This window comes from Phocoena phocoena, chromosome 1 (assembly GCF_963924675.1).
Source record: "Phocoena phocoena chromosome 1, mPhoPho1.1, whole genome shotgun sequence".
Classification (NCBI taxonomy): Eukaryota; Metazoa; Chordata; class Mammalia; order Artiodactyla; family Phocoenidae; genus Phocoena; species Phocoena phocoena.
This window is the reverse complement of record NC_089219.1, coordinates 114,793,081-114,813,658: the sequence shown is the minus strand read 5'-3', so window position 1 is coordinate 114,813,658 and position 20,578 is coordinate 114,793,081. Positions and strand designations below refer to the sequence as shown.

Genomic DNA, 20,578 nt, shown 5'->3' with positions numbered 1-20,578 from the left:
GCAGGTTCCAGAGTGTCCTTGCTTCTCATAAATGCCTGCTCTGTGGATGTCAGCCTGCCACATCAGACACAGAAAGCTCTTTAACCAGTCCATCTTCAACCCAACCATAGACTGTTTGACAGTTCCCAGAATTGTGTAATGCCAAATATCTACAGTAATATTCTTTATTCTATATATTGCCTAGTGGTTCTGTTTCTTTAACTGAGACCCGATAACGCAGGAAGCATGTTGCCCAAAGCTTTTTGAGTGCACAAAGTAGAATCACTATACTGAGAAACCTTGTTCTTGGATATCTCTCACTTGGGCAACTTGTCAGAGGTACTGCCACATCTCAAATCAGACAGTAGTTTTGGGCCACAAGCGTTGAAATTATGTGTCAGATCAGTGGCTTGTGGCTCATGGCCCAGGGATAGCCAACCAGTGACAAAAAGTGTCTCTGCCTCACTGCACTGGGTCCTGGGGCCTTTGTCAGCCTCACAGGCATAGTTCCCAGATGTTCTGGGTCAGAGAGAGGTCGAAGGATGGTCCTTCTCCAAAAGGGCCTGAAATGTTATCCTCATGATAAAACTGATACAAGTTTGGGGGAGAGACTCTCTCTTTAGGCCTGGCAGTGGAGCTCTACCATGTTCCCCATGTCATTTTGAATCCCAGGAGCCCTGATGGTTATGGCAGAGTGAGAATCTGGAGATGGCAGAGATAAAGGAGCTGTTAGAAAAGGCCTCACTGCTTCCACAAATACCCTGTCCTATCTCTCCATCTACTCAAGGGGGCTAGAGTAGGCAAATAGTCCATTCCTAATATACAGCATCCCCACAGTCCTGACCTTATGTTCAGAGGAATCACCCCTAGAGCTCTTATGAGGAATTTTGGACAGCATTTTTCTGTGCAGCCTTCCTGATCTTGGATTTCCATAAATTCCACATGGTGATCTTCCCAGGGCCTTTCAGTACCTTTTTTTTACCATCACCACAAATAATAGCAGTATCACCAAGGAGGTAGCAAGGTATCTCATAGGCTCTGTCATGTAAAGTAGCTAAGTGGACTTCCCTGGTGGTCCAGTGGTTGACTCCGCACTCCCAATACAGGGGCCTTGGGTTCGATCCCTGGTCGAGGAACTAAGATACTGCACGCTGCACAGCGTGGCCTGAAAAAAGTAGCTAACTGTGTTCTGTAGGACTGGTCTCTGGGTCACCCTTGAAAAGTTCTCATGATCCCTCTGGGGACAATGACCCTAGTTTGGGAATTGCTCGTTGAGATGAGTGAATGCAAATGTACTTCTCATAGTGACATTTACCCATCCCCTAAAAATATGGTCATGGCTATTCCCAGCTGCACAGAATCACTCTCCCTCACAACAGTTCACTTTCTGGAAGTACTGAGGGCTCCTCCCCGGAAATTCTCTCTGCCTGCTGTGCACCAGGAGAATGTCGCACTCTTTTTCACTGAGAAGACAAGAACAAGCTTCTCTCAATAACTTATCCCTGCTCTGGGGAAGGGGTGGGCTGGAACTCAGTGATCACTCTAGATTCACTTGGGTGAGCACAAGATGTCACAGGTTGGCTTTCCAGAGAAGCAGACCTTGACATGGAAATTAGCATGTAGGAAATTTATCAGGGAGTGATCTCAGTATCAAAAATTGCCAGAGGAAGCAAGCTTGTATAGAGGGAGAAGCTGAAGCTGGGCTTTGAAGCAGTCTCCACAAAGGTCTCAGCCAACCCCCATAGATAGCGTGGGCTGGGATGTTCTCTCAAAGTGGTCCTGAGTTGGAGTGAAGGGGCCCTGCTTCTATATCCCAGTGATGATCAACCATTGGATGCATTACTGTGGGAAAGGAAAGTGATCTTGAATAAAGTGACCAAGGCACTTTCCCAAGAGGGCTGATGACTGCAGGCTATCTGCCAGTGGAAATCCTAGCACCTGGGGGAATAAATCCTTCATTCCTGACCGAGAATCTGGGCAGGGTATCACACCATCCATTACACAAAATCAGGGTCGATTTTAAACATATATCTGTGGAGATGGGCAGAATTCTTACCTCCTTGCTTAGGAACATATGGCCTCCTGAAACAAGAACTCATTTCAGGAATTCTGATTTCCCTAGGAGGGTCAGGGTAGGCAGCTACAGTGACATCATTGGGCATGTGCCTGAGGGCTTATTGGGTAGATCTGGGGGAGGACACTGGACAACATTAACCCTCATTTGAAGGACACCCCAAAGAACATAAATCCCTCTTTCTTCTCATGTTTCCACACTTGTCTCAAGCCCAAGAGTTTCAAGTGTGGCCATGACCCCATCTTCTCTCTGCTCCAGTCTATACTGTCTCTCTCTCTTCTGTAATGTTCCAGGTTTGTGAGTGGTGGCTCCCAATTGTTTTCCAGCTTAGTGTCGGAAGGGATCACTCCTCATACCCCCACAACCTCTGTGGTCAGCTGATGGCACCCCATCCCCATAATTACTGTGAATACTTGGTGGTTTGACTGATTGGAAGGAGCAAGGTTACAGGGATGCAGAGGAATTATAAATCTTGAGATTACTGTAATATCATGATAACTTCCCCAGTTTTATGCACCGATGAGAAATAGAGGAGACCAGGATGGCTGACAGGACCTATCTGCTTTCAAGCAGAGCCCCATTTCCAAGATCAAAACTGAAAAAGAAAAAACAAATACAGTCCCCCTCTTCTCAGCCCCAGTCTGGCAGACTGGTCCCTCTGACACTGCTTATACGAGCCTGGGATTATTGACTCTCTTCTCATACATGGTGACCTTTGCATTCTCTCCCAGTCATCACTACACCAGAGGCTTTTTTCCCTCTATCCCCAGAATGTGAAACTCCTGGGGTTTGCTTCAGCCTTTTGCCAGAGCTCTGCCCATTTTGCAGGAGCTGGTGTAAAGTTGGGTTACTCATATCTGGAAGAATCTGGTGCTTGAACTCCTCCATAGGCTACTAGTATCTGAATATATATATATATCTGAATCATTTTGCTGTACACCTGAAACTAATGCAACACTGCAAATTAAGTATACTTCAATTAAAAAAAGGTTTTTAAAATGGGCAAGCAGTTATTTCATAGAAAAGGAAACCCAGAAGGCTAACACACATGTGATAATTAGAAAAATGGAAACAAAAATGCCAGTGAGATCTCTCTTTATGCCCACTGGGTTGGCAAAATTGAAGCACTAACTAATGCCAAGTGTTACTTGGGATGTCAGGTTAGGGGATGGTCATGCACTGATAAAGGTAGTAGTAATTTGGGGGACAACTTGGCAGTACTTGTTGCATTAATCCCACTCCTGGATATATATTCAGAGAAATTCTCACACAGGTTCTTGGTGGGACATGAAAAAGGAAGTTTGTCAGTGTTTGCAGTAGTGACAAGTTGGGGATAATCTAGGTGTCCATCACTGGGGGATTAGATAAAGAAAGTGTGGTGAAATAATGTGCAGAAGTTAGGAGCAATGAACTAGATGTACACACAGCAGCATGGATGGATCAAAAAATAGCACCAAGTGAAAAACAGAGCAATACCATAGGTAAATAAAAAATTTAGGCTCACCAAAAATAATATTCAACACATGTAAGTGAAGGAAACACATCAAACCTATTAGAACGATTGGAGGCCAAGGAATGAGAATAGCAACTAAAGATACAAGGCCGTAAATAAAGAAAACTAGAGAAAATAGGTATGGGCCCACAGTGAGAGTGAGCACGAGCTAAGGAGTGTGATTAACTAGGCACCAGAGGTGACAAGATAGAGACGAAGGAAAACAAAACACACCAAAAAATGAAGGAAGTAATAAGAAGAGAAAATATAGAATAAAAAAGAAAACTGTTAATAAAATAAACGTTGTATTCAGTACAAAACCAAAAAACTGTATGTTACATTAACACAACACTGTAAATCAATTATACTTGGATAAAATAAATGAAAAACCAAAACCAAAAAAACCCCCTATATGCTACATATAAGAGACATCTAAAGGAAAGTTGCTCAGAAAGTTAGAAGTGAAAGATTGGACAAAGACATGTGAAGCCAAAAAGCACTGGATGAGAGTAGAAAAGGCTAAAATATATGAGAAAGCTCTAAGCCTCATAAATCTTTGGAATTAAATACCATGCCATCAAAATACTTGACATATGGACTGCAGGAAATGGAAGGAGAAATAAACGTAATCACAATGACAAAAACAAATGATGCCTGTAGACCCACAGCAGATCAAGTAGATAAAAAATAAGGGTGCATATGATTCAAATGATATATGATTAATAAGAAGTGACTAATGAATGTATATTGAACTCCCGATTCTGGTAACAGAGAATTCACTTTCTTTTAAGTACTCATAGATGATCTACCAAAATTGACCATATTTTAGGTCACAAAGAAAACCTTTAAAAATTATAAAAGCAATCAAATTATTTTAAAAATCACAAAATTAAGGGAAAAATCCTTTCATCAGGCAATTAAAAAATTCCTCTTTTAAATAAATTTCAAGGTCAAAGAAGAAAATAAAACTGATATTACAGACTTGAAAATAATTATAATCAAAACACTACCTATCAAAACTTAAGGGATATGATTAAAACTCATCTTTAAACAATTGGAAAGAGTACCAACAAGGAAAAATGAAAATAAATGAACTAAGCATTGAAATTAAGAACAGGAAAATATCAACAAAACTAATTAAGATAAAAGCAAACATTACTGAATAGAACAAACAGAAAAACCCCAACAGAATATGTGAATACGCTCAAAAGCTTTTCTATGAAAAATAGATACACCACTGAATAGACTGATCAAGAAAGAGGGGACAATGAGTAAATATACAACTTTTGAAAACCTACATTAAATGGATGACTTTCTAAAAAATATAAATTACCTTTTTTTGTTTTTTGCAGGTAGAGGCAGTTCAGTAAACAGAACAATAATCATGAAAAACAATGAGAACATTGTTAGGAGCCACACGTTACAAACATATCAAGCCAGATGGTTTCACACACTAATATTTATTAGTCTTCAAAGAAAAGATAAATTTAGTAGTATTTAAAAATTTTTTGAGCAATCACAGAGAAAGAAAATTTCCAAAATAATAAGAAACCCTAACATGTATAAAATGGAAAACTAATAAGAACCTGCTGTATAAAAAAGCAAAAACAAACAAACAAACAAAAAGAAACAACACAGCATCGATCAAAGCTTTTCAAAGAAAGCATAAAAAGCTACAGAGAAATCCTCATTATGAATATCTATGCAAAAGTTTTACATAAGATATCAATACTATCAAATTGGATTCTGTAGGATATTAATATATGTCATAGCCAGGTAAGATTGTGATAATTATTCATTATCAGGAAAACTGTTAATGAAGGAATATATATTTTCAGTTTTCTTCTTCCCATATCCACTAAGATTCAAAACTTAGGTACAAATTTCTAAAAGAAAACACCCACTCAAATATTTTTTGAGACTTAGACACTACTGAAGTTTTGGGGGGCTCACAGGATAGGTTATATCATGGAGCACGTGGCTTTTTCCTTTTCTTCAGTTTGCACACCCAAACCCAATCAAGATAATCAGCAGAACAAAAGACCTTATGAATCAACATTCTCCTGAGGGGAGCGATCAAGATGGTTGAATAGTAGGACATGAAGTTCACCTCCTCCAACAAATACAGCAAAAATACATCTACTGATACATGTGGAATGATTCTCACGGAATATCTACTGAATGCTGGCAGAAGATCTCAGACTTCCAAAAGGGCAAGAAAATTTCCATGTAACCGGACAGGACAAGATTCTCCTGAGAGGTCAGTTTTTGTGAAAACACACACACACACACACACACGCACACACACATATGTATAAAATATAAAAACAAATATACTTATTCATATATATTTATATATCACAGAACATTTTAGAATTATCAGAATATTAACAGCAGTTACTTCTGAGTATTAAAATTTTGACTAATTTTCATTTTTGTATAATATTCTTTTTATAATATGCTTTATATTTGTAATTTAATAAAATATTTTAAAAAGAAATTATTTAGGACCTAGTTTCTTCCCAAGTTACTTGGAAAGAAAATTAAATACTGTACCCACATTTTCTTTTCTTTTCTTTCTTTCTTTCTTTTTAAAAATTTATTTATTTTTATTTATTTTTAAATTTTGGCTGCATTGGGTCTTTGCTGCTGCACGTGGGCTTCCTCTAGTTGCAGCAAGCGGTGTCTACTCTTTTTTGCAGTGCGTGGGTTTCTCATTGTGGTCGCTTCTCTTGTTGTGGAGCACAGGCTCTAGGCACACAGGCTTCAGTAATTGCAGTGCGCGGGCTTTAGTAGTTGTGGCTTGCAGGCTCTAGAGCGCAGGCTCAGTAGTTGTGGTGCATGGACGTAGGTGCTTCGTGGCATGTGGGATCTTCCTGGACCGGGGCTCGAACCCGTGTCCCCTGCATTGGCAGGCGTATTCTTAACCACTGTGCCACCAGGGAAGTCCCCACACTTGCTTTTATTTCGCCTGTTTTATATGTCCACATGTCTACCATCAGATGTAGGGTCCATCTCAATTAATTCCTTGCTTGTTTCACCTCAGGAGCTGCTACATCTGCCCAAGAAAGTAGTATTGGGCTCCCCAGACAGTTCTGGAAGAGACTGGAAAAGCCAGGGCCAGGGCCAAGGTGTCAGTATGGAGGGAGAATTTCTTCAAGCTTGGCTTCTTTGGGAGCTGGATTTTGCCCCAGATGCAGGCACATTTGAAACTTCAGCTCAGAAGAGCAATTTAGAGTCCTGTTGAGGGGAGCCGCAGGTAAAGCATTAAGGCTGTCCAGAACTGTTGGACCAACCAGGCCTGGGAGGCCAAAAAGGAGAGAATTTGAGGCCTACCTCAGTCTCCAGTCTCTAGTCTCCCTATCTTCAAAAAGAACTAGGCCAGAATGCTGTAGAGAAAAGGGAAAATGGTGGTAAGAAGAGGGAGATCTGAAAAGGGATTTTCCAGACAAACTCACGGTGTCTCCCTGGAGAGGTGAACCCCAGTATAAGGAAGAAGGCAAAACCTGAGCCCCAGACCTGTCCCTCTCATGGAGACCATCCCAAATCAGTAAGCTGGCCCTGAGGCTTCTTCCTGGACTTTGCTCTTTCCAAAAGGTCTTTATGAGTGATGAGTGTTCAATCTTGTCCCAGCTCTGTTAGGAAGCTGGGCCAGGTATTTTCCCACTTTTCTGACAGAGATAATGAGCTTCAGAGAAGTTCGCTGCTTCTATGGCTGGTAAGTGGGTGAAGCAGGCAGGTCTCAAGCTTTGCATAGCTGACTATAAATCCTGGATCCTTTCTGGTTTCCAAAGCTGATTCATTTCCCTGAATGAGCCACAGGCCTTTAGATGCTCCTAAAACTGGACATGGGCTCAATAGTTCTAAAGACCCTTCTTTTCACCACCTCTCAAGGGCTGCTTCTGCACTCCTGGCCCAGGGGACTGGGGTGCTCCACCAGAGATAGGGTCTGCGGCTGGGCTTGAGGGAGCGGTCCCACTGACTTCTGCTCTAGTCACAAGTGTTATAGAGGCTTTGGGATCTGCAGTGGGCTTTCTTTATTTTACATCCACCCTCAGTTTGTGGCCTGGTTTCCTTGACAGACCCAGAGTCTTTCCAATGTCCTTCCCATCCCCCATCCCCTGTCCCATCAGGATCTTGAGAGAGAAGGAGCATCTGGATCTTCCCCATCCAGTGCTCTTTCTATTCTGGGATTCATTTTGATGAGTAGAGTTGTTTAGGGGACAGAACGCAGAATAGCTGTTGGGATTATAGAACAATATAAGCAGTGTGACCTGGATTAAAATCACTCAAACTGTGTAATTCTATGGTTTCATAATTATTTTCCTGGTATTATGGCCAAACTCGTGGCTGTGAAAATGCCAACATCTTGTCTTTTGAGGTGGCAGATACAGGCTAATAATAGCATGCATAGAGAGTCCTTTATAATTCTAGACTACCTAATATGAACTAACAGTGTTGTCCTGACCACATGCTAGTGTAGAATGGGTGAGTGGTTCTAAAGGCAGCAGGGGCAATGGTGACTATCAAGGTGGGTTGGAGGCAGCATAGAGAAGGGCCTCGGAGCGGGATAAGCCAGTTCCCATGCCCCAGGCCCTGCCATCACCCGCCTTCACACACTGCGCCTGTATCCTCATCATGCCCACAGTCAAAGGTCTCCACTTGTTCACATTCAGCCAGGGCTTCTTCTGTCCCATTGCACAGGGCTACCTGAATAAATACAGGTCGGTCCTCTTCTGCCACTGGCAGATACAACATGCCTACAGGTGTGTGTTTGGCTGCTCCACAGCCCAGCTCCCGGCACACCATGGCCACATCCTTCATGTCCCAGCTGTCATGACACACAGTGCCCCAGCGACCTTCATTTTCTACCTCCACCCACCCACTGCAGTGGTGGGTACCATTCACCAAGCAGATTTTAGGTGGATGTTCTGCAAACAGAAGGGGTCAGAGCACACTCAGAAATGTCCTCTTGGGCTTCCCTGGTAGTGCAGTGGTTAAGAATCCACCTGCCAATGCAGGGGACATGGGTTCGAGCCCTGGTTCGAGAAGATCCCACATGCCATGGAGCAACTAAGCCCGGGCGCCACAACTACTGAGCCCGCACTCTAGGGCCCACGAGCCACAACTACTGAGCCTGCGTGCCATGACTACTGAAGCCTGTGCGCCTAGAGCCTGTGCTCCGCAACAAGAGAAGCCACCGCAGTGAGAAGCCCGTGCACCGCAACTAGAGAAAGCCCTCACAAAGCAACGAAGACCCAACGCAGCCAAAAATAAAAAATAAATTAATTAATTAAAAAGGAAAAGAAAAGAAATGTCCTCTTAGGGCAGTTCCCAATGTTAAGAGAGGTTGTTTGATAGTGGTGGTGATATGTGGGGTGGGGGTAGGGGGCTTGCTGATTTGGGAACCACAGAGCTTTGCTGTATCCCATGCTATTACCATCTCCTAAGAGCATCTCACCCCACCTAAGGCCCTCACTCAAAGACACCTAGGAAAAGTTTTTTGCTCTCTGAAAACAAAGGAATATGGGCACATAGAGACTTATGGTTTGATTCTTATGAGCTCAGAAAGATCTTAGAAAAAGAGGTTAGAGCTAGATCTTTCCCAGAAATGGACACCGAGGCTTAGAATAGGGAAAGGCCTAGAATAGGTCAGTTGAGTTACTCAGTTTCCTTTTGCTCCACTCTGTTACTGACTTCACCAATCACAGGTTCATATTCTCTGCAGAGGGAAAGGGGTGAACACATCACACAGACTGGTCAATCCCTAATCTCTGCCTTTTTTTTGTTTTTGCTTTTGTTTTTTTGGTACGCGGGCCTCTCACTGTTGTGGCCTCTCCCGTTGCAGAGCACAGGATCCGGAAGCGCAGGCTCAGTGGCCATGGCTCATGGGCCCAGCCACTCTGCGGCATGTGGGATCTTCCCGGACCAGGACATGAACCCGTGTCCCCTGCATCGGCAGGCAGACTCTCAACCACTGCGCCACCAGGGAAGCCCTCTGCCTATTTATTTAGTTTTTGTTTTTTAAACTGGAGTAATGTGTAAAGAGACTCTTTTCTCTGGGATATCTAGCAGAAAGGAGGGATATAAGCCTGGAGATGTCAGTGGGCAGCTTTGCCTGTCTGAGAGTTAAGCTAATGGAGAAATGCAGAGGAAAGAGGGGAGGCAAAGACAGAATGCTCGGCCAGTCGCACATTAGCCATGTCCGTACCTGACCCCTCCCACCAACTTCATTTTTTTTTTTTTGGACCAAGCCCTTTTGTATGGGATTTCTGTCATTAACAACCAAAATGTCACATCTTACACAGTCAATTACCAAGTTCTTGGCAAAGCCTCTGTAAAAAGCTAAATTTAAAAGAATTTTAGGTAATAATGTGAATATGATTCTCAAAAATTAATAGATTAAAAAGAGCAAACATATGTAAGACTCTATAGAAACTGAATAGATCAAGCAGCTAGCTTAATTTAATAAAATAAAATACTGAACTTTGTATATCCTAAACAGAAAATTCACATTCTTTTCAAATTCCATTTATAGTATTAAGAAAACTGTTGACTGTGTGTTAGGTCATAAAGAAATTCTCAGTAAATCCCCAGTGTAAAAATTATGCAGACTATATTCTTTGATAAAATTTAATACAAGGATAATAAAAAAAATTTATAATGAAAAGTTTTAAAAAAGAAATCTATAAGAAATTAATAAAATAGAAGATAAAAATGTATTCAAAGAAATGGTTGTCGCAAGTTATAAAATAAATATGTGAAACATATTTCACATGCTTTGGAAATCAGACAAATAAAAATATTATACATCAAAACTTGTAGGATGAGATAAAATGGTACTGAGAAGAAACCATGCAGTTTTTAATGCACTTATTAGGAAACAAAGATGAAAAATGAATAAGACATTAAAGAACCACATAAAATAAACTTAAAAAGGAAGAAAGATATACTGAAGATAAAGGAGAAATAAATGAATTAGAAAGCCAAAAAACAAATAGATTTGAATTAAAAAAAACAAACCTAGGGCTCCCCTGGTGGCGCAGTGGTTGAGAGTCCACCTGCCGATGCAGGGGACACGGGTTCGTGCCCCGGTCCAGGAAGATCCCACATGCCGCGGAGCGGCTGGGCCCGTGAGCCATGGCCGCTGAGCCTGCGCGTCCGGAGCCTGTGCTCCGCAACGGCAGAGGCCACAACAGTGAGAGGCCCGCGTACCGCAAAAAAACAAAAAACAAAAAAAACCCTGGCCCTTTAAAAAGAGGAATAAAGACAAACCTCTGGCAAATATGATTAAGAAAGGGGTCACACAAACCAGAAATGAGAAGAGTGCATAATCACATCTATAAAGGCTGTCTGAAAATTCGATGAGAATACTATGTATTAAATTTGGGTAAAATCATCCAAATTATTTTAACAAAGGATAGAAAATTTGGAGAATAATAAAAAGGAGGATTTGACAATGGAGGTAAAGATATAACAGACTCAGAATGTTGTTTGGGCTAGTTCCAAAGACTTATCAAATAGCAGATAATTCCAATATGGTTTTAAGCTGCAGGGCACAGAAAATATGGAAAACCTCTGAAAACATTCTTATAAGGCTAACCTATCCCTGAAACCAAAACTAGCTCAAAAAATAAAACTCACTTTTAAATAAAGATGCAAATATTTGAAATAAATATTAGTAAGTTGTATGTAGCTGCTACCTATGATGATATAACAACTAAGAAGGGTTTATAGCAGGAATTCAATAATTGTTCCATATTAGGAAATCTATTAATGCACTTCTCCACAATAATAAATTAAAGAGAAAAAATTATATAACCATCATATTAAAGTAGTGCAGGGAGCAAAGTTTTTCAATTCTGTAGCCCTAGCCTAAAGTTCTATCTTTGCACCTATTAGCTGTGTGACGGTGGGCAAGTTACTTATTCTAAATTTAGTTTCCTCATTAGTAAAATGTGAGCTGTTAATGGAGATTAAATGAGATAATCCTAGTAAAGTTTTGAATCCTAGAATCTGGTTTGTTCATGGGGTTTCTACTTTTTCCTTAAGTATTTACAAGGTTTGGTTGTAACTCCTTGCTCGCTGAGAGCTCTGAGCATACACGTACCCCACTTCCAGTACTGCCTTGATCCTAGTACAGTACCTATTTCACACCTATATGTTGAAGTAAGTGACAGGGAAACAGGAAGGCCAGTGATGCTGTTGTTTAGACCAATGAGAAGGAGAGGCTGGAAGAGCTGACAGGCTCTTTAGGCTAGCTTCGATTCCCTGAGGGAGAGGAAAATCCATGGAAAGGACGCACAAGCCATGGTTTGGCATAATGGCAACTAGTACTGTGGAAGGAGATGTTGGACTTGTCCTTCCCGTGACATTGGGCCCCCAGGCCACTGTCGGCTTCGCAGTCATGGTTCCCAGAATGCTCTGTGGTCAGAGAGAGGTTGAAGGATGCTCCTCCTCCAAAAGGCACCGAGGTGCTCCCCAGGGTGACATTTTCATGATAAAACCAGTATAGGATGGAGGTGATGCTCTCTTGTTCTCACAGCGAAGCTCCACCATGTCCCCAGTGAAGGCCTGGGTCCCAGAAGTACTGAAAGTGAGTACAGGATGTGACACTGGAACTGATAAAGGCAGGACTGTCCATCAAAGAGGGTCTCTCGTGCCGGCACAGACTTATAACCCACTCCATCCTCACCCAAGTGTCCACACAGTATCCCTCGAGCCCCAGGGATTCTTTCTCACTGTCGCACCTCCTGATCTAACAACACTGCAGAGACAGTTCCTGTAGAGCTTTGATAAGTTCTGGAGAGCGTGCCTCTGGCCGTGCCACGTAGCCTGCTTCCTGTATCCCCTTGTCATCTCCTTTAGCTCTTCTGCCACTGTAGCCATTGCCACCGCGGCCAACACCACTGCAGTAACAATCTTAGCATGTTCAGACGGCTTCTAAACCTCTTCACGGCCCTGTTCCGTACCATCCTTGGAACATCCTCACTGCCACAGAAGGAAACTGACCCCATTTGGGACTCTCTGGCTAACTAGGAGAGTGCTACTTACTTCTCATGGAGACGTTCACCGCCTTGCTCTGGATGAGGCCATAGCCATTGTCAGCTGTGCAATAGTAGCCCCCTGCGTGGCTCTCCCTGATAACAGGGATCTCCAGCTCTGCTCTCTGGGAGCGCTGACTTTTCTGCCCCAAACTCTCCCTCGTGTCCTCTCTGTGCCAGGAGAACATGGTGTCCCCTGTGCCTTCAGCCACAGAGCAGACAAGGACTAGCATCTTCCCTTTGACCGCCTGGTCCCCCTGGGGCTGGGTCTCCAGGAACACTCCAGATATGGGGATTCCTGTGTAAACATAAGAGGGCAGGTGAGGGCCTGATGTGGAGGCTGTTACTACCTGCTGAGCGTTATGGCAGGTGAAGCTGGTAGAAGGTTTAGGCAGAGGCATATTTTTATCAGGGAGGTGCATGCTGAGGGCCTTCAGGAAGGATCACCCTGCTACTGAACACTCCAAAACTTCAAACTTGCACTTTCTCCATACTCATTAGCCTTCACTAATGCCCACAGCCTACAGTGATCTTGCTCCTTCTTGATCTCCAGATAAACTTGGGGCAGTGGGTATGGTGGGAGGGGGACAGGGGGAGTCCCCACCCACCTCTGCCACTTATTCATTGCATGATCTTGGTAGATAAATTAATCTCTCTGATCCTCAGTTTTCTCAAAGATAAAGTGGATAATCATACCAACTTTATAGAGTTCTCATGAAGATGAAACAAGATACAAGAAAAATGATACAAGATACAAGATGTATAAAGAACCCATTACACGGGAGATGTCCAGCAAATGGTAGTTATTACTGGTACCACCCTCCACGGGCCTGGCTGAGGTAGGAAATGTAACAAGGTAGTTAAAAGGGCAAACACTGGTACCGGAGTGCCTGGGTTTAAATTCCAGCTGTGCCATTTGTTTGCTGGGTTCCCTTGGGCAGACCATTTAACAACTCTGTGCTTTCAGTTCCTCATGTGTAAAATGGGGATGACAGTAGTATCCATTTTACAGACACTTTCACCCTACCTCACAGGGTTGCTGTGAGGACTAAACATAAAACTGCTCTGAGCAGTGCCTTCCTAGTACTTGGTAAACTTTCTACAAGTCTTCCCCTCTGCAAATATTTCTGAGCATCAGAGGGGTTCTGAATTGAATACAACAGCTTGGGTTCAGGCTTAGCATTTAGTAAACTGTTTATAAATGCTGGGGATCCTTATTGTTTTTTCTATCATCATCATCATCATCATCACCTCATCATCATTATCACCATCATCACTTTGTTCCTTCATTGCTCTACCTGGGTTAAATGTGCCTCCTAGTTGGGAGTCATTCTCTGGAGACAGAGACCATGATTTATTTATCTCTTGGTTCACTGAGCATACTTCAGTGCTAGGCATACATAAATTCTCCAGAGAGGGATTATTTTCTGACAGGGAGAGCAAAGCTATTGGGAAATGGTGCCATGGTAGCAGTTAATAAAGCAGAACCCAGATGGGTCATTGTAGCCCCCACACACACGGGGATGGGGGGAAGCACAGTTGAAAAGACAACCACAGGTCTGAATGGGAGCTACTGTTCTCTGTGCCACCGAGCCCGGCAGTCCAGCACTGAAGCTCAATCTACCCTTGTATATAGGATTGGTGACTCTGTTTTGAGATACTGTGAGATGCTGTCATCGCTTCACACCAGTAATATCTTGAGTCTTCCTTCCGTATTGATGAGATCCAAAACTCTGTGAGCTCCAGTCTGACCTCAGGGTGTGGCCATCCTTGAAGAAGGAGTAGCCAGCCACCACACTGTTCTGTGACCCAGCCCTACAGCTTGGGCTTTTTTGGGGGAAATTTTTCAGTTGGCAATGGAGCTAGAAATTATTAAAAATCAATTTGGAATTGTAGCACATTGGGATGAATTGCAGAGAAATGTTTGTTGCTCTGATAAAAATCTTAATCCAATGGAGCTGGAGGAATCAGGCTCTCTGACTTCAGACTATACTACAAAGCTACAGTAATCAAGACAGTATGGTACTGACATAAAAACAGAAATATAAATCAATGGAACAGGATAGAAAGCCCAGAGATAAACCCACACACATATGGTCACCTTATCTTTGATAAAGGAGGCGAGAATATACAATGGAGAAAAGACAGCCTCTTCAATAAGTGATGATGGGAAAACTGGACAGGTACATGTAAAATTATGAAATTAGATCACTCCCTAACACCATACACAAAAATAAACTCAAAATGGATTAAAGACCTAAATGTAATGCCAGACACTATGAAACTCTTAGAGGAAAACATAGGCAGAACACTCTATGACATAAATCACAGCAAGATCCTTTTTGACCCACCTCCTAGAGAAATGGAAATAAAAGCAAAAATAAACAAATGGGACCTAATGAAACTTAAAACCTTTTGCACAGCAAAGGAAACCATAAACAAGACCAAAAGACAATGCTCAGAATGGGAGAAAATACTTGCAAATGAAGCAACTGACAAAGAATTAATCTCCAAAATTTACAAGCTCAATAACAAAAAAACAAACAACCCAATCCAAAAATGGGCAGAAGATCTAAATAGACATTTCTCCAAAGAAGATATACAGATTGCACAAACACATGAAAGAATGCTCAACATCATTACTGCAAATCAAAACTACAATGAGATATCATCTCACACCAGTCAGAATGGCCATCATCAAAAAATCTAGAAACAATAAATGCTGGAGAGGGTGTGGAGAAAAGGGAACACTCTTGCACTGCTGATGGGAATGTAAATTGATACAGCCACTATGGAGAACAGTATGATTTCTTAAAAAACTACAAATAGAACTACCATATGACCCAGCAATTCCACTACTGGGCATATACCCTGAGAATACCATAATTCAAAAAGAGTCATGTACCAAAATGTTCATTGCAGCTCTATTTACAATAGCCAGGACATGGAAGCAACCTAAGTGTCCATCATCGGATGAATGGATAAAGAAGATGTGGCACATATATACAATGGAATATTACTCAGCCATAAAAGAAACGAAATTGAGTTATTTGTGGTGAGGTGGCTGGACCTAGAGTCTGTCATACAGAGCAAAGTAAGTCAGAAAGAGAAAAACAAATACCATATGCTAACACATATATATGGAATCTAAGAAAATAAAAGGAGAACCTAGGGGTAAGACGGGAATAAAGACACAGACCTACTAGAGCATGGCCTTGAGGATATGGGGAGTGGGAGGGGGAGGCTGTGACGAGGTGAGAGAGTGGCATGGACATATATACACTACCAAGCGTAAAGTGGATAGCTAGTGGGAAGCAGCCGCGTAGCACAGGGAGATCAGGTCAGTGGTTTGTGACCACCTAGAGGGGTGGGATAGGGAGGGTGGGAGGGAGGGTGACGCAGGAGGGAAGAGATATGAGGACATGTGTATATGTATAACTGATTCACTTTGTTATAAAGCAGAAACTAACACACCATTGTAAAGCAATTATACTCCAATAAAGATGTTTAAAAAAAAATCTTAATCCCAGGCCTGAACTTTGGATCATTCCCCTTCAGTGTAAAACAGAGGTGGTGTCAGACATGAAGGAATGGAATGGAGAAAGAGACTGGACTTGAGAGGGTTTGCTTAGGTTGTCTGCCCAGCTCACCCCTCCAGCCACAAATTTATGGTGGAAGGAAGGAGTGCCAGCCCTCAAGGTCTTCTCTCATTGTGTCAAGATCCAGTCTTCAAAGTGGGATCTGTGAAACTCTAATTCAAAAAGATACATGCACCCCAAAGTTCATAGCAGCACTATTTACAATAGCCAAGACACAGAAGCAACCTAAATGTCCATTGACAGATGAATGGATAAAGAAGATGTCGTATATACAATACAAAATATACAATGGGATACTACTACTCAGCCATAAAGAAGAGTGAAATAATGTCATTTGCAGCAGCATGGATGGACCCAGAGATTATCATACTAAGTGAAGTAAGTCAGAGAGAGACAAATATCATATGATATCACGTATGTGGAATCTAAAATATGATACAAATGGACTTATTTACAAAATAGAAACAGACCCACAGACATAGAAAACAAATTTATGGTTACCAAAGGGGAAGGGGAGAGAAGGATAAATTAGGAGTTTGGGATTAGCAGATACAAACTATTATATATAAAATAGGTAAACAACAAGGTCCTACTGTATAGCATAGGGGACTATATTCAATATATTGTAATAACCTATAATGAAAAAGAATATGAAAAAGAACATATATGTTACATATATTCAGTTATATATGTATAAGTGAATCACTCTGCTGAAAACCAGAATGTAACAGAAAACAGTACATCAGCTATACTTCAACTTTAAAACATGTAAAGTGGGATCCATAAGGAGGTGGAGAGGAAGCATTTAGAACTTTCATATTATATTAAACATTGTCTCATCTTTCCTCATCAAAACATTTTCTGTTTTTTTTTTTAATTTAATTTTTTGGGCTGCATTGGGTCTTCGTTGCTGCGTGTGGTTTCCTCTAGTTGCAGTGAGCGGGGGCTACTCTTTGTTGTGGCGCGTGGGCTTCTCATTGCAGTGACTTCTCTTGTTGTGGAACTCGGGCTCTAGGCGTGTGAGCTTCAGTAGTTGTGGCATGTAAGCTCAGTAGTTGTGGCTTGGGGGCTCTAGAGCACAGGCTCAGTAGTTGTGGCACATGGGCTTAGTTGCTCTGTGGCATGTGGGATCTTCCCGGCCCAGGGCTCGAATCCATATCCCCTGCATTATCAGGCGGATTCTTAACAACTGCACCACCAGGGAAGCCCCAAAATGTTCTGTTTTTGTGTGTGTTTTACAACATTCACCATCAATATAGTGATCTATATCTATGTAATATATTTAAAGTACATGTTGCAAAATTTTTTCTTGATAGAGCAAAGTGATCAAATAAGTTCAGAGACAACTACTCTATACCTTTTAGCCACTTTGAAAGTTCCACCATTAGACTAGGAGGTTGGGGTGGAGGGCGAGGGGGGCATAAATGCTGATAAAGAAAAAGAAGTCTTAAGCCCTCCTGGAGGCCAAAAGTTTTCTTCCTCCACATTGAGACTGGGTAAGTTTTCCAGTAAAGATTATAGAGATGAAATCTATTTGATTAAAGAAATATTTGAGAAATAAGATTTATGTGACCAACTTGGTAATAATGACAGGGCAAGGGAGAATAAGAAATGATGACTCCAGGTTACACTGAGCCTGGAACAAGGATTGGACCATAAGTGGCCTTTAACTTTGACATATTACTTACAGACCCTTTCCTTAGAGGAAGGTACAACTGTACATATGCACACATTTTACCATGATTTCAGGGAGTTCACTGGACCCTATGAGGCTGATTCAGAGACCCTCTAATGTGGTAAGAACACTCTTGCTTAAAATTATGTCAGATATAATGTAATTTATATCATCAGACATAAAAGTACTAGATTTATAAGTATCACTTCCCCTCCCTATAATATAATGAATACTGTCTCAAAGGAATGATTCAGGAAGAAAATGTAACTTTCCAGTCTAATATAAAACAAAGCTTTCCTCTTTATTTCATTACATTAGAATTCTAATTAAAAAAAAGAAAGAAAGGAAAACAAGTTAGGCACAGATAGTTTGTAATCCAAATAAAAGATTGAGGGAAGTTCTTGTTTGACTCAGAGCATCTCCCTTGCCCACTGGTTTTCTCTCTGTTATAAATATTTTTCCATCACTGCCTCCAGTGCTTCTCGTGGAGGCCGTTGAGCTCCTGTGGCCAGAACCAGGAGAACGTTTTCCCAACAGTACATTGCATTGTTTGCTTTTCCTTCACAGTTAACTTCTTTCCTGTCCCAGGGCTTAAGAGTAAAGGGAAAAGAATTCATTGCCTTGGAGGGTCAGGGTAGGGTCTTTCACCCATCAAACAGGCGGGTAACAAAGATGAATGTGACACTGGAGTATTCCTACCCTGGCTGGAACTAGGGTGAGACACTGGCCTCCTGCTCTCTTTACCCCAGTCCAGGCCCTGATCCCTGGGAGGCTGAGAGAGGCGGTACCTTCCTTGCATGGAAGAATAAGTATGATTCCCAGAGACTAAAAAGAACGAAAAAGCAAGTAACTCACCTGACTGTACCCTGAGAGGAGCTGTGAGAGAATAGAGTCAGAGAGTTACCACAGGACCAGGATAAAGATCTTTTTTAAAAAAGTTATAACCCTCTAAGAACCTTCCCAACAACTCTATTTTTCCCTTTCTTTCTATCCCTTCTTCCCTCTATCCTCATCCTCCCTTCCCTTCTATCCTCCCTCCCTCAGTTCCTCTATTTATTTTCCCTCCTATTTTTCCCCTCCATCTTTCCTTCTTCCCTGACTCACAAGCAACACTCTCGTAGAATCAAATACTTGTTTTGTAAGACCCACAGTTTATAAACACAGTCCATCTCATTTACCAGAAGTTGGTTATTTTGTAGGTAAAATCTCAGAAGTTTTGTGATTTATTTTCTCCTCTTCCACCTTCTCTTTTTAAGAATTTTTTTTTTTTTTTGAGACATTCTGCCTGCCTGGTGGCAACACACAAGCCAGGAAGGACCAGGAAGGAAATGGAGGTGTCCTCTCACATCTAGTTGACACTGTTTCTCCCTTTTTCCCTGTTTAGATCTAGTACTGTATTTGCATCCATACACAAGAGTCATATTAATCAGCAAAAACCACAATCTCATCTCATCATCTTTGAAGCCTCTCCAAAATTTAAGTCTAGGAAAGTTAGAGCTTAGCCGAAAATGTGGTAGCTTGAAGTGGAAGTGGGGTTGGGGACAGAGTACGATTTAAATGGGTTAGAAATAGAATTTACCCTAACAGAAAATTCCTTTGCTGTCCTTTTAAGAAGTTTTCCAATTTTCCTAGAGATCAAAGTAGAAATGGTTATTAAACAAAGGGAGAAGGCATCAGTATTTGGAAAAGAAACTCACAGTACTTTGTTTTTCCTGAGAACCCTGCTCTGCTCAGTACCCATCTGCATACTACCTATTGGTCCTGAGTTAGAAGCTGAAGCCCATTCCTACTCATCCCAGCAGCAGAAGAAGAGGTTCTGGGATGCCCAGGCACAGGGGGTTCTGCCCTGGCTGCCCCCAAATCCTGCTCCAGCATCCTACCCACCAAGGACCAGAAGCAATGGCCACAGCAACATAAGGTTGGAAGTGAGAAGTTCTGCCAGTGACAGGTGCAGATCAGGTCCTAGAGCAGAATCCACAGTCTATCCCCATGGACTGTGAAGCCAGGATTGGGCACTGTGGTTCAGCAGGGATTTTATAGAAACAGAAAAAAAGGAAGTAGGAAAGCTCTCTGCTTGACAATCAGCATTGTCCCCACCCCCAGCCCCACATATGCTGAGAAAATAAATGTTCTTTACAGAGTTTCTCAGATATGTGTGTATTGATTAGAAATTCTCCTTAAAATGTAAGATGTCTTCACCTTATAGCTAAAGTCCCTCTAGGGAAGCTTTCTAACTTGTTTTGACTTTGCTGATTTATTTCCATACCTGCTAAAATTCAAATTACCTGCATGGTCTCTTTCAAAGGGAAATCCCCTTTACCACTCAGAATGCATGGTCTGTTATGCAGTTCCTAATATTGTGACACCATGCTAACACCGCATGGATGCTGCCCTTTGGAGATCTGCCCAGACCACATGAAGAAATAAATAAGCATTTGTTAAAAATAATGGTGGAGGAGGGAGACGCAAGAGGGAAGACACATGGGAGCATATGTATATGTATAGCTGATTCACTTTGTTATAAAGCAGAAACTAACACACTATTGTAAAGCAATTATACCCCAATAAAGATTTAAAAAAAAAAAAAAAATAAATAAAAACAAAACAAAACAAAAAAAAATAATGGTGGATTAGGATGATATTAGTTGGTATTATGTATTCCGGGGACTCAGGAAGATACAAATTCTACCCAACCCAAGTCATCCCTGCCCATGA

General features: G+C 41.8%; 1 protein-coding gene across 1 annotated transcript; it reads right to left on the bottom strand.

Annotated features, from left to right (window-relative positions):
- Nucleotides 1–8,147: 8,147 nt before the first annotated feature.
- On the bottom strand, nucleotides 8,148–20,154 carry LOC136138841 (Fc receptor-like protein 2). The gene is given in 9 exon segments (XM_065897734.1): nucleotides 8,148–8,476; nucleotides 11,877–12,062; nucleotides 12,065–12,166; nucleotides 12,600–12,887; nucleotides 13,686–13,696; nucleotides 14,214–14,325; nucleotides 14,328–14,391; nucleotides 18,719–18,739; nucleotides 20,149–20,154. Coding segments are annotated over 9 exon segments (1,119 nt in total).
- Between the last annotated feature and the right edge of the window lie 424 nt (nucleotides 20,155–20,578).